The 14,763-nt window shown below is 39.5% G+C and overlaps 1 protein-coding gene across 1 annotated transcript in view; it reads left to right on the top strand.

Moving 5' to 3' along the window:
- Window positions 1–14,763, top strand: part of vav2 (vav 2 guanine nucleotide exchange factor) — a 177,619-nt gene that overhangs the window by 140,531 nt on the left and 22,325 nt on the right. Inside the window, exons 6-9 of the mRNA XM_008424709.1 lie at window positions 1,428–1,526; window positions 3,374–3,442; window positions 4,816–4,916; window positions 14,346–14,445. Of these exons, the coding sequence (XP_008422931.1) occupies window positions 1,428–1,526; window positions 3,374–3,442; window positions 4,816–4,916; window positions 14,346–14,445 (369 nt within the window). The remainder of the gene's footprint in view (window positions 1–1,427; window positions 1,527–3,373; window positions 3,443–4,815; window positions 4,917–14,345; window positions 14,446–14,763) is intronic.

Genomic DNA, 14,763 nt, shown 5'->3' with positions numbered 1-14,763 from the left:
AACTGATTTCCAGACTATGATCGGTGAACTACGCAATCGCTCAGTGATTTCATGAAGCCGTCTCCCTCTGTATGAGAGGGTCTCATCTGCGTAACAACAAGAATCCATTTCTTAGACTATTAGTGAAGGCCATGAAATGCAAAGAAAACTGCAGAGGCACGAATATCCTGCCCTGTGTGAYACCATRTGACCGAATCCTGAAATAATTTCAAACGACACAGTCTGTTCTCTCAGGCTGGAACGAACTGATCCGCTCCACCAAAGCCTACATAATGATTTAATACTCTGATCCACCATCTCAAAGGCAGGAATCACAAACTTCATTGAATCTGCAGCCAAATGGATGTCATTAAAGAACCAGAAACCRCTTTAGATGCTTCAGCARTGTTTTTATAACTTAAACTCGGTTCAGCCCTTCTCACCCAACCTAATCAAAGGTTTTGGTGACCCGCCAAGCTGARCAGAGGAAAAATGGAGCCTTAGTCCTAACTAGAGCGCCAACAGCAGCTATGATTTAAATCGCTTCTTTGATCAAGTGTGGTCTCTGGTGCTTTTATTAATCGATGCAGAGCTCAGGGCTGTTTACTCAAGTAGCTAAACAGAAGTCATCCTCCAAAAAGGCAAGAGAGCAAAAAAATAAAGTAAAAGAAACCTGGATGTGCTCTATTCTACCTTTGGGGAAAGAAATCCTCGAATCATATGAAATGAAATGAAYTTCTGGCTTGTCAGAACCGTTCCTCACAGCTAAACTAGGCAGGAGAAACTTGCTGTCAGCACAATTTTCCTGCAAGTCAGAAAACAAGTTAGTTTGGAAAGAAAAGAGAAGTAGACAAAATGCTTTTTAGGAAGGATCTGAGGTTATGTAACAAGGCTCATGTTGAGTTTAAACCTCAGCCTTGCAGAATGTGTTTTTATGGGCATTCGTTTTGCATCTCAAATAGTTTTGAGAAGAAGAATGAACAAAAAGGTATTGTTAGTTTTGAGAATAATCTTTGAAAATAAGTTTTGAGTTTACTTGAGCTCTTCAGCCAATGAAAGATGAAGCGTATCCTGCTTTAAGAAGTCAATAAGTTTCACTCWTCACCTTAAGGCTGACGTTCATGATAATCTGTTAGATAATCCAGTTTACCTGACACAACGTTAAACGGCGCGTTGCAGCAGAAATCTAGTCTGAAACCACTGGTCAGTCTCATCACTGTTTCATCCCATAAAATCTGTTCAGTGTTTTGACACATGGAAAGATTATGTCAGGGTTAAAATGACAAGCTTTTCACTTGAAAACTGTAAAAACAGTCTTGAAAACGCTTCAGCAGAAACGTACTAAAACCAGAAAAATCCCTAAACGTGTTTCTTTTAAATCCCAGTTACTTCAACCAGTTCACTGTGTATTTAAACACATGATCATGCTTTTCCTCTGTATTTTCTAGAAAATGGGCATGACAGAAGATGACAAGAGGAACTGCTGCTTAGTTGAGATCCAAGAGACTGAATCCAAGTACTACAAGACTTTAGAGGACATTGAGAAGGTGAGTTCTTATGCTGAGATTTACTGTTTGGCCCAGAAGTTCTCATTCACTTATGCACTGGCATAGATGAAGAWTCTGGTGCACAAATTAAAATGTAATTGATGAAATATACCCCCAGATTCATACACATATCCACTAAAAATAAACAATTRWCAAGTTTTTGCATAGACATTAGTCCTYTTATCCTGGAATTATTCATTAGTTGATAGAAGGCTGACTTTATAACTGCCTTTATGTGTCTCTAAAGGTTCAGATCTGAGTTCATCTCTAATTTCTAGAGACCAACAGCAATAAATAGATAAAGGAATCAAATTAAGGGTTCTGCAGGTAWTTCTCTTCTATTATTTTGCCAAAACTTGTGTCCACCGCTGTTGATCGTACAGGTAGTGAGTGTTTTCATACTTGCTCTGGGTTCCTGTTTACTGCCTCCATGTTGTCGGCGCCCGATGCCCCTCAGCTGTGTGTCAGCATGGAAATGTCACGTATCGGCCGATTCATTTGGGAGCACAAATGTCACRGGGACCGATCAATATGGTTATTATTGGCTGAGCCCACAGGGGAGACRGTTATCCCTGGTGCTTGACGTGCACATTACAGATGCCGAGAGTTGCCAAAGGAACTATATTATATTAAATCTCTTTATAATTCAAGAACAAAGTCTGACGATACATCGRTGCAATTTATGAGAAGATAAAAATCTGTATACTTCTGAATTCAAGGGGCTGGGTAAATAATTTTCAACATTTTTTAAACAAACAAAACAGAAAAATGTGTCATGCATTGGTGTTCATCTTGGATGAGTCAATACTTTGCAGGACCAACTTCAGGTACAGTTCAGCTGAACTTGGCGGATTTTTCTACCAGCTACAGAAATACATTCTTSCTTGTTCTTCTGCAGCTCCACCTCAGTCAGACTGGATGAAAATGCAAATATACTTTGATCTAARAYRTTTCTTTTCAGCTCTGGCTGTATGTTTAGGGTGACTGTCGTGTTGGAAGGTGAACCCCAAAMCCAGCYTTGAGTTTTTTTTGTAGCCTCCAGCAGGTTTTTCGACCTCTGTTTTATATTTGTTTGCTTTCATAAAGCTCTCCTTGCCTGGCCTCGCACTGTATGCGAACATACACCTTTCAGTAGATCTSCAGTCCAGCCATAAACTTTTTATTTTTAAATAATGGATTGAACAGAGCTCTATGAGACATTCAGAAATATTTCACACGTCTTTCCTGCCATTCTTTTTGCAAAACAGACWCAAACACTCCAGTTCTCTCGGCGCAACGACAAACCTTTGTCGAGGTCGGCGCTGCTAACGCATCACTTTCGTYGTAGGCAGATTTCTTCTGAGCGCCACAAATCATCCGCTCTGCTAATTTCATTAAAGCGAATGTGCATCCTGTGTTTTTCCCCACATTAGACCAACGTGAGAGTGGATGTGAACAAATGTGCCTCTCGTGATCAGAGGACTCGTAAAGCTTAATTGAGTTGGGGTTCATAAAGGCTGTCGTTTTTTATGTTGCTTCTTAGTTGATCTATTTGTTATCATTATGATGATGAAATGTGGCGGCCATAAAGCAGAGCTGTGGAAAATAACAGGCCGGTTTTTCCTGCCGTCTGCAGCAGCACTGCGTCTCCATGTAGCGCTGGATCACTAAGTGTTGTTTCCATTTAGCAAATGGCCTGATATATGTTGCCTGTCTCTTTACCATGTTGTGTAATATTGATTTGTGCTAAAAGCTTGAATTGATCTCCTTCGAAGAAAGAAATACAAACTCTGACGTTAAGACTGTTGGGAAAATGAGGTTTTTGGTGTAAAGCATGTTCTGATTTGTTCCTCTCTCTCCCCTTGAAGAATTACATGATCCCACTGAAGCAAGTCTTGAGTTCGCAAGAAATGGAGGCTATTTTTGTCAACCTGGAGGTGAGTACGCGGTCAGGCGCAGGAAAATCTGTCTTTACAGCATGTCTGCATGCCTCTGACAGGTGAATAATTGAGTGTGCGTATGGATAGCTGATTGACTGACATGGCATGTTATTGTTTCTGTACTCTACCCTGATACATAATTCATAGTTTCATGTATAAAGCAAATATTCGTCTTCAAAACAGCACCAAAGGGAAACAGGAGATTTTTTTTTCATGCATTGTCGTCAGTGATGGATGAATGAGCGACGGAGAAACGTTGTTTCTTAGCGGTGACTCAATATGCCGAGCAAAAGATTCTGAAAAGCAAAATTGTTGGAAGAGTTTTTCTACGTTTTTTTYCTGCAACCTGAATCGGCTTGTTTTTTCTAGATTGTCAGTTTAGAAAACAGGTCATTACTCATCGCTCCAAAAGCACCTCCAACATGTTTGACTTTGTTCACATATGGTAAAATTGTGCTTTTCATGCCAATTGTTAAATTGTCGTAAATCATCATTATTACAAATTGAGCTCGTGATAGTTATACTCATTTCCACAGAAAATGTATATTAAAAAAAAAAAAAGCATCTGTGGCAAAATTATGTCTGGAACACCAAACTTGGACATCAGTGTTGGAAAACTTTGTGCACCCAATGTAAAAATAATGATAGGAAAGTCTCCGGCGAGAAGGAGGCATTCAGGAAAACTCGTGTTTGACTGAAATATATCTTGGAAATGTAACAAACCGGCATCCTATTCGCAGATATAAAAGTGCTCAGCTATGAACCYGATGTAGGTGGTGGGRGTCAGATTGGGATTTTTACTCTGATGTCTTTACATTAGCAAACAACAAAGTGATTACAGTTGATCTGCAGTTGGACAGCTTAGCCTTCTGTATAATCTGCTTTTATCTATTGAGTCCTCAACCTTTCCCTTTCGTTATGGAATTATCATACATTTATTGCTTAGATCACTTTAAATTTAAACATTTAATCTAGAAAAAGGTTAAAAATCGAGGRCCGCYGTTCATTTTCCTCRTCTTTGTTGAACTTCCAGGAGCAGAGGTAAGGAAGACGTCTGATATTACCTTCTGCGTTACTGCTAAGACAATTTCCCTGTGCTTTTTCATGCATATTAAAGTATATTTGGTGTTTGAACTAGTAAAATAGGCATTTCTAAGCGTTTTTAGTGGGAGTTTCAGTGTTTTTTTTTCTTTCCTAAACCCTCAAACTGGGAAGTCTAATGTAAATTTACGTGTTTTGCCAATATGGCAAMAGTAACATCAAATATTGATGTCCAGTACTGTAGAACTCAATATAGATTCCTCTTTCTGCTTTTACRTGTAATACAGATATGTCAACCTGTTCTGTTGTTTATTGTGTTGTTTTCCTAGGAYATCATCCGGGTCCACTTTGCCCTTCTGCGAGCCATCGATACGAACATGCTCAGYGGAGGAAGCGGCCTTGGAAAGATCTTCCTCGACTTCAAAGAAAGGTTGGTATCCTGTAATCCRCGCCAAGTGTTTGACCTCATGTCGCGTTCTTTTGTGCTCAGGACCCAGAGCGATAAAATCCAGTTACAACACAGAGATGGAGGCCTTTTTCTATCCTTTCGACTCTGAGACTGCATTAAGATGAGTATCCGCAGATCAAACCGCCCATTGATGGGATTAGCACACAAAGAAAAAGTCACTTAAAAATAAATAAATCAAGTTGTGTGCACAAAAAGGAAAAAGCTGAGGGAGCATGAAGCCAATTGTTTCTCTTTTCAGCCGAGGTTGACAAAGCAGCTGCACTTAGCCTGTCATTCATGTTCAGTTTTTTCTCTCTTATCATCACAATTTATTATTCTTTGCATAAATATCGAGCTGCTGTAATTGAACACACAAGTYTAGGACTAGTGGGAGAAATGGCTCATGATCTTTTACCAGAGAGAGAAATCCCACAACCACTAAAGTCTGACGTTGCTCCATTTTTCTTTATAGTTGCGTAGAAGGAAGTTGTGCTCATATCTTCTTGGGACGTTTTCTTGTTGTTTCCTTCAGTAGTTTTTAGTGCACCGCCACCACAGGTGAGGCAGTGAACAGGTCTTTCAAAAGGGTTTTGATAGCTTGACTCAGTGCAATGTCGATGTGAACTGCATCCACTAAAAATGTAACAAATGTAGCAATTTTCGTCACAACTGAATCCTGTTTACTTAACATTTTACGTCACTTTCTAAATAATGGTACCAAAATAAACTAAATACATTTTCGCACCGGGCTACACAGTGGTGCAGTTGGTAGAGCTGTTGCCTTGCAGCAAGAAGGTTCTGGGTTCGATTCCCGGTCTTTCTGYATGGAGTTTGCATGTTCTCCCTGTGCATGGTGGGTTTTCTCCGGGTACTCCGGTTTCCTCCCACAGTCCAAAGACATGACTGTCAGGTTAATTGGTCTCTCCAAATCGTCCGTAGGTGTGAGTGTGTGTGTGCATGGTGGTTTGTCCTGTGTGTCTCTGTGTTGCCCTGTGACAGACTGGCGACCTGTCCAAGGTGACCCCGCCTCTCGCCCGGTACGCTAGCTGGAGAGGCACCAGCAACCCTCCCGACCCCAGTAAGGGACAAGGGTGTAAAGAAAATGGATGGATGGATGGAAATTTCTGCACCTGCTCTGCCTCATTTACATATTAACTTGAAACACTGAGAATTTTTATTTCAGGGACAATTGCAAACTCTAAGAACAATCAGAGTGCATCATTTGGTTAAAACAGCTATAAAGTCTCAATTATTTGATTTCTCAGTGGACGTGGGGGAGCACAAGRTAAGTCTGAAGGAAACCTTGGGGTTTTGTTTCAAACTGGGGATTTCTCTTTGATCTCCATCTCTCCCAGCTGAAGAGCAGTGTGTGGATAATTTGCACCCCTGACGTSAGCRGTGATTTGCCTCCCTGCTGCTCTGAGTGCTACGGCTTCGTTGGTAATGGTAATGATGGTGATGATGGGTTCGGGCTTCGGTCATGATTCTATACGCACCAACGGAATACGGGAGCCTCCTCGAATAAGGCAGCCATTACCGCAGGAATGAGTCACACACTGTGTGTGTGCGTGTGTGTACGTGTGTGTGTGTGTGTGTGTGTGTGTCTACCTGTTCTTTCATACATCAGTACTAACATACTTCTGTGAACAGTGATCTTGATTTCCTGTTGCTTCCAGCCTTTAACTCATTATTTCTGAGATGTTTTCCTAAATATCTATATCAGAGCTGCAACTAACTATTATTTCAACAATTGATTTTTCTGCCGATTAATCGATTAATCAGGGGGGGAAATGGGCAAATTCTGCTAATTTTTCATTTAACCACTTAACCTTTTTTATAGAATATTGGACTTTTACATTAAAAGATGCAAATTAACACATCAGAAAGTAAATATTTTAATGCCTAAAATTTATGTATTTAGTGCACGTGTTCATTTCTAGCAAATGATGCATCTGCAGATAAAAATCATATATTATTATATATATATTGTCAACATGTGAAAACTTCAGACCTTTCCGCTTCATTTAGCTTCAGTACAGTGTAGCGCTAATTTCTTAATTTTTTATTTTTTTTGGAATAACTAGAGAATAATTAGATTACAAAGATGACTTAATAGGTTTGTTTGTTTTTATTTATCAGAGTTTGAACTAGGTGAAGTATTTTTTTTTCTGTTTTCTTAAATGCAAAATGTAAATTTATTTGTACAGTTTTGAGTGTGATGTTCCTTTAGAAAATGGCTATTTTTGAGCCTGTGTACTCTAGTTAATTATTAATTGATTACTAAAGTAGTTGATGATTATTTCACTAATTTATTAATCATGATTAATCTGATAGTATCTGTCCTGATTGATTSATATATATGTATATATAGGGACATCATGAATGTTAACTGTGGCCATGTGGTGACAAATTAAGAATATAAGAAGTAYGGCTTGTCTCAAATACACAGGACACTGAAAACACACTCAGTGAATGTTGAGTGTTTTCTTCAAAGTGTCTCACTCACATGCGGCTTTTGCWGAAATTAAGAGTTTCAAGCAACCAATCATTTCCTCTCCATTCATAATCAAATGTGCTGATGACACGCCGCTCATTGTTCCCGGTTACCTTTCAGTGACATTCTCTGAAATGTGACGCAGGGTTATTTTAAGAAAATGGTTCATTTGATTTGCAGATGCTCTCCATCCTGGTCTTTCACCACCTACAGGTGATTGACATGCGTACCTTCCTCATTTCAAGCCGCCGGTGCATCTTGCGTCTCCGTGGTGATAAACAGTCGTAACCGAGGGGATTTGARCCGGCAAAGCTCTCCTCCGGCACCTSGGCGGGTTTCCCGGGGACGGGGGTCTGGCATAATTAATTTGGTTATCTGTGCTTGTAAGTCTCTGTGACCTTTACGACAATGTGCTTGTATCCTTTTTCCTCGTGTTGGTGCAAAAGATGAAAAGGCCTTTTTGTGTGCTTGTCATTGAACCGGCAGCCATGCTGAAAATGTCACCGGTTTATCTTCCCAGCTTTTAAGCAGCCAGACTGAGGCGGAATGGAAAAGTGCACTCAGAGGAAGCTCCATAAACTAAATGGSCATCTAAATAGCCTCTTGTTGATATACTCATTTGCAACATTCCAGAACTCATTTCCGGAGTAATCTGGCTCACAGATATGCAGGCGGGGGCCTAATCATAGTGGCACTGTGCGCCTCTTTAAAGAGGGCCTTCGCTCGACGTTCTCCACCATTTGCTGTTTGCTGGGAAGGCTGAGTGGAGGTGAGGGGCTCCCAGTGCCATGTGTCTCTGAATATTAGCTGCTTCCACAGCTTGTCACTTCTGGTTTGCTCACTGAATTCCTCCGTCGCCTGACTCAGCTTGCCGCTCTGCTAGGGTGAGGGCGGATGCCCAGGGCGCAGTTACCCCCAAATTGTGTTTCTGGTGGAATAACGTGCGCAGCAGCTTTCTCGCCATGGAAGAGACGCACACAGCAGGAGCAAGAGGAGAAAGTTTTAACTGCTCCTGCAAAACCCAAAGGAGAAACTCTCAACATTTCTGCTGTTCTCAGACTAATATTGCCAGCTGGACAGCTATGGGACTTCGAACGGCACTTGTGAACATTTGCCAGCTGAATTTATGATCAAAACTTTGGCTTTGTTTTCTTCCCTAAACATATAAAGCCCGTCGTTATCTTTTAATCCTTGTATATAATTCCTGCCTGGTTACTGACTACTTTAAATTCGGTGAAGAAGATGATAAATATTTGTTCAAGCACATGAAAGCTGCAGCACCACACGCTATATTTTCTTGTAACCTTTTAAAGTCATCTTGATCGATAGTGAACCTGACTTTCTGAAGCTCTTGAGACTTTTTTTCATTCGCCTGAGCAGCTTTTTCTGTAGGTGTACAAGAAAAACTACGTCTACGGCAGATGAACAGTTTTTAAAAATCTGTAGTTAGAGGGGATGAATCAATAAGGCATTGACTCGTAACCTGAGAGATCATTAACCCTTTAAGACCTCTGTTCAAATCTACACCTGGATTTTTTTGCTTGTTTTAATTTCACGCAGTTCTTTAAATGTTTTGAGAGTAAATATATTTGCCCGTTTATCCATAAGTCTGACCTCCACAATGTTCTTAGAAAGCAAAGTTTTCCTTCTTGTCCACAATCACTTTATTACAATATAGAGACACACTTTTCCTTCTTACTGAGACGACATTATTCATTGAGGTTTTATGCTTGTTGTGGTCTAGTCAAAGTCCATATCTTCTAATCTACTGAAATGCATGGAAGATATGAACTAATCTGGGTTTATTTCCAACAGCTGGGTCCAAATTTCAATAACTTGTTTGCTAAATCGTGTGCAGGCACAATGCTGGTTTCTTCCTCGATTTTAATGTCTAGTCAGCCACAGGTCAGAGTCTTAAGCGAAAATCAAACATCTGATAAAATAAACTCATCTTCCAACCTGAAAATGAGCAAGAAAGCTGCCAAAGTTTAAAAAAGAGCATCTTAAAACGTCACGTCTGACTAGTTTAAAGAAAATGTACAGCAAGAAGAGTTACACCAAGATGTTCTGCAAAAGAGAAAAGCTCTCTCCTTCTTTATCATCTCTTAGTATTCTGAATTATATACAAGTGATTTTTTTATTTCTAACTCAGGATTTGCTCTGAATTCTGCCTTTATTGTCTTCCTTCCCAAAGTACAGAGCAGATGATAAGCGGTTAGCTGCAGTAATCATGGCTCTGATTGGCTGGGGGGAAACGAAGCAAGCTGCTCTTTCCACTCACCATTAGTGCTTTTGTTAAACTGACTGGTTAAAGAAAGAAAAGAGGACAAAGCGTGAGATGACGGGCTGCGTTCTTCTCTGAATTCCCTGTATAATTATTTTCTATTTAAGCAGGTATTGAACTCAAACTATTAGAAGCCCAGAAAAAAAAATCCTACAATAAGTTTCTTGTGGCTTGTAAACAGCTGCAAGAACAATAAATCGATTAAATGAGCCGCAGATCCAAAACTGTGACAATGGGCTCCTTTGAAGAGAGCTGAATGAGAACAAGAATTAAACTCGCGTTTTGAGCGCGATGCTGTTCCCTACTTCACTGCTTCACCTCCAGTGATGTTTTTATTGGCGTGATCTGCTGTGAAAATCTATTCACCGCTTATAGATTCGCTTCCTTTCACAAAGCAAAAGGTTTCAGATCAAGATTTTTCACATTTTGGTGTCGGAGAACAGTTGCAAAATTCTAAATGCATTTTTTTATTAAGAGAAACAAATTATTTTATATTTACTCAGTTAATCTTTGTCTGGAATTAAAACTGATGAAACATTTAGGTGTGACACAAAAAACGAAATTTGAAGAAATGTGTTAGAGGGCTGACTTCGAACGTCTTAAAATAAGTCCTTCATGTCCCATTATGTCCTGATCATTCATTCTATAGTTTCTATCTTTGGCCTGTGCAACATTTCATGCTCCATCTGCCTTCTTATAGCCGCCCATTAATCTCAATCACAGTTCCAGCGGAGCCGGAGCTGAGGGAGCGTAGATCCAGTCCTAATCCAGATCTTATTGGATCCTCCTGATTGTATTTCAGTCAACTTTTCAGGGAGAAGTTTGGATTCGTTTTGGGGAATCTCATAGTTCAGGACTCCACCTCTGGCAGCCTGATCCACATTTTGCAGCCTGAACATTTTAGGAAGATTTCCAGCGTGAAATTATTCATGTGGACATGCTTTCACATCTATAATGGAGATTCGTGAGTTTGCACTTTTGTGCTTTGGGAGCAGCCATGAAATCACATTGCAATCTAATTTTAACCACAAACATTTTGAAATAAATCTTACTGCATGTTTGTTGTAAATTATTAAAGTGCATCTTAAAAACAAATTGGGTCGTGACATCATAGCCGGAGTAGCAGGATTAATATTGTGGGTTTTAGAGATAATTCACTGATCTTATCTTGCATATGAAACATGTGGGCAAAGGAAATGCAAAAAAGACAGACAAGCATCCTGAGTTCATCTCAGCTCATAACTGTAATAACTGTTGGAAGAACTATTATTACCCTAATCAGATCCTTTGAATGAAATGTAGCTTAAACATTTCTATTTTTTCTATTTGAGACTTTATTTAAAGTTTTCTCTCAGAAGCCATTTTGTTTAACCACCAGACTGGATGAGAAGTTGGTCTTTTCATCACACATAGTGAGGAGGATGGTACAAATTACAAATATGTGAAGTTAAGTTTGAACTTTTCTGCAACAAACAATCCTGTTTGCCTACCGAAAAGTACAACAGATTGAAAAGGCATTTATTTCTTCCAAAGAAAACTCCTGGGAGCTTTTGGATATTTGATATTCAAGAACATTTCAATCAGAAATCTGGTGGTTTCTCCCTGAGAACAGCTAACGAGGCCAAATCAACAGTAATGGTTCACCAAACCCAAGATAAGTCTCACAAATAGATTGATTTTGTAGCTAAATCTTTAAGAAAACCTTTAGGCTGAGGTGAAAAGAAAAGGGAATGAGTGTTTTTACACAATGACCGTTACATTTTCATCTGCTGCAGTTTGCTTTCCCGCCTCACCGTTTTAAAAAGCTGTTCCCCTCCTCGCCTGTGGTGGCGCTGCATTACAAACTACTGTATTGAAAGAAATGACCTTTCGACAAAACATGAACGCAACTTTCTACTTCTCAAAATGTAAGCAAAAATTCAAGTGAGGTCAGATTGTAGCGCTTGTATTTGGTAAAACACTACAAGCCATTTCTCTTTCTTGTACTAGACTCTCATGTTTGTTTTGGTTGTATTTACCCAAAATGCCTTGCGCTATAACCCATTTTCGCTTGCATCCACATATTCATTCGAACCGCACTACGACGTTTTATGTGTGCCAGAGTTCACTTTTCGTTTCGATTGCACATTCACTCCTCCACAAACGAATTGGACTTCCCAGGCAAACGAGCTGGAGTTCGATTAAAACGGACTAAACAGGGCTGGTGTGAACGAGAGGGAGACCAGGACTCTGAGCGATCTCTGTGTGAAACGTTTAAACTGCATATTTCTCAACACTTTCCACACATTTATCCACATCTATAAGGTAAAAACAGTAAAAATGAAGCGCATGGCACGCAGAATTTTGCAGCTCCGCTCCCAGCTTGCAGATCTCTTCCTCTCTCCAACTCACCCTTCTCAAGACTCAGTGTAAGAGCCTTGCCAGCTCTGTTGAAGGGGTGAGGGGTGGAGTACTGCGCCAGCCGTGCCAACGTCCTACTTCCAATGTGTGCCACGTGTAGCAGCGTCCTCCAGGCAAGATGACTTTGAACTGGCTCCCAGCTGAACCATCCCAGATCTGTGTCAGTGTCCCATTGTAGCGTCTAATGAAGCACCGCTTGGAACCACGGGATATTTTTCCTCTCACACTGATAACAGGAAATCTGCCTTTCATTAGAGCTCTGTGATTACAATTTGTTGGCAGTAAGATGCCACCCTGACGAACGCCGCCTCGAGTTCAGCCTGCTTTACTTTTCTAATCAGAACACATTTATTCACACAATCATTTATCTGCCCCCCCCTGTGGTGGTAAACGTCTCTTAAACTGACCTCTGGAACTGTGTTATTAATCTTAAAACGAACGTGCGGCACACAGCCTGCAGGCCGGGAATCACAGAGCAGTTCAGAGCTAATTATGGACTCAGACAGTGATCTCTCTTTTATCTCTCATATTGTATCTTAAACATTTCAGACGTTCCAAAGAGCCACATTAGTTCTCATTAAGCCTAAGATAGTAGCTCAAGCATGCAAATTCAGTCTCAGAGGACGGCCGCAGATATCTCAGTCAGATTGTGAGTGAGATATCTCAGTCACAATCTCGTCTGTTTCAAGTGATGTTTCAATTTGTGCCAGATTGAGGCGCATATTGCATTAGGTTATTTATAGATTAGATTTTTCAGTTTAATTAAAAATGTGACGGTGAGGACAGAACAGAAAAACCCAACCTGGACATGAGCCTTTAAATCTAACGTACATTTGTTTTGTACTTCTGGATGTTGGAAATATTTATTAGTATTCATGGTTAAGATATTCAGAAAGTCTTAAACCTGAATTCGCTTTTACTACAGTAGCTTTATCTCTCTCTGGAAAATATCCAACGTTAAAAAATTATTAATCTGGAATTATGAACAACTATATAAAAATAAAAGGTTCTGTGTTTTTGTGTCAGAGGAAATTAGTAACCAAATTATTATTTGGAATTAGGTAATTTAGCCATAAATGCACATAAATCTGATCATAAGATGGCATCAAAAAGTCTTCCAATGTTCTCCTTGGTATGTGCTAAATATGCATCAACAGGCATTAAGAGTAGAAATCCACCATCTATGTAATTGATTTTGGTGAATTTTGTCAACAAGCAGGTTAGTAAAATCACCTGTTGTGCAATTATTGGTATTTAAGTAATACATATGCAGCCCGCTTTGTACCTGGTGAATGTCTGTGTTTATTTGATCTCATGTTTGCGATTCTAGTTCAGGTTCTAGAGATGTTTTCATGGCATAACTCCCAAATACTTGAATGCTGCTCTTTTCTACAGTCCTCTTAACAAAATTTTGGAGATTTTATTTTCCTGGCCTTCCTTTCCAACTCGTTTTATGTGTGGCAGCAGAATAAAACGCCCTGTAGCTACAGGCTAAAATAAATTAGCCTCTGTGTCACATCATGTATTTGCCCGAGGGAAAAAACTCCAATACATTTTTAGGGTATAAAAATTGTACCCTCAACAAATGTGCTCAAATTAGAGGTTGTGATTATTTGACTGCAGTAAAGGAATAATAATTTTGTGGGTTTTTATCAATTTTGGACAGGGGTGAAAATAAATGTGTCTGTTCATATACTGAGTGATAACATACTAACAGATTAAACTGTAATAATCTGAACCTCCACTTTCATTTTTGTGTTTTATTGAAATTAAATTGTACAAAGATAGTAGTACCACATCATATTCTGTGATCAAATTAAATGACTGACTCTCTTTATGTACTAGGAGGGAGAATTCACCTGTGCAACTTTCTAAAAAAAAGAAATTCAGTTTTTTTTAGCTTTCTTTTGGTTTTTGGATGTGGTTGTGCGCTTTTGCTCTTTTATGGCGTAAGAAAGAATCCCTCAGGAAAAAAAACCTCAAAGGTAAAGGAACTATGAGTATTCACATGAATTAATTTCCCCCACTTTACTGTCCGTCCCACTTTAAGATTCATGCATATTGTGTGTGTCGGTGTGAGTTCTGTGTCCACTTCATGTGAACAGAACTGACAGAAAGGTCAAACACACATTCACCTTACTTCCTCTAACGTGTCCTTTTCCCACCGAATCCTGAAAGGATGATGAGGCGTGACAGTTTGGATTAATGCAGAGATCTGTCCCCCCCCCCTCAGGTTGCTGATCTACGGTCAGTACTGCAGCCACATGGAGAACGCCCAGAAGACACTGGATGAGCTAATAGCAACACGGGAGGATGTGAAGATTAAAGTGGAGGTAAGCTACTTTTAGCGCTAACTATGCAGACTTTTGTTTAAAGAAATTACAGTAAATTTGCAGGTGGGATTCAGTTCATTTGACCGATTATGTAAACATCAGCGACATCTAATGCGCTGTTGCTGTAAAGCTTCATCTAATATAGCTTAAAATAACGAGTGGAAATTTGACACCATTTCTATCCAACAAGTGATTTTTTTTTAAAAAAAGAGATTTATTTTACATCAGCGTACAAGACAAAAAAAACAACAAGCAGAAATTATTGTTTTATGGAATGAATATTATTAACTGTGTACGTGAAACTGTATAAGCAATGAT

This window comes from Poecilia reticulata, linkage group LG12 (assembly GCF_000633615.1).
Source record: "Poecilia reticulata strain Guanapo linkage group LG12, Guppy_female_1.0+MT, whole genome shotgun sequence".
NCBI classification, from domain to species: Eukaryota; Metazoa; Chordata; class Actinopteri; order Cyprinodontiformes; family Poeciliidae; genus Poecilia; species Poecilia reticulata.
This window is presented reverse-complemented; position numbering and strand designations above follow the sequence as displayed.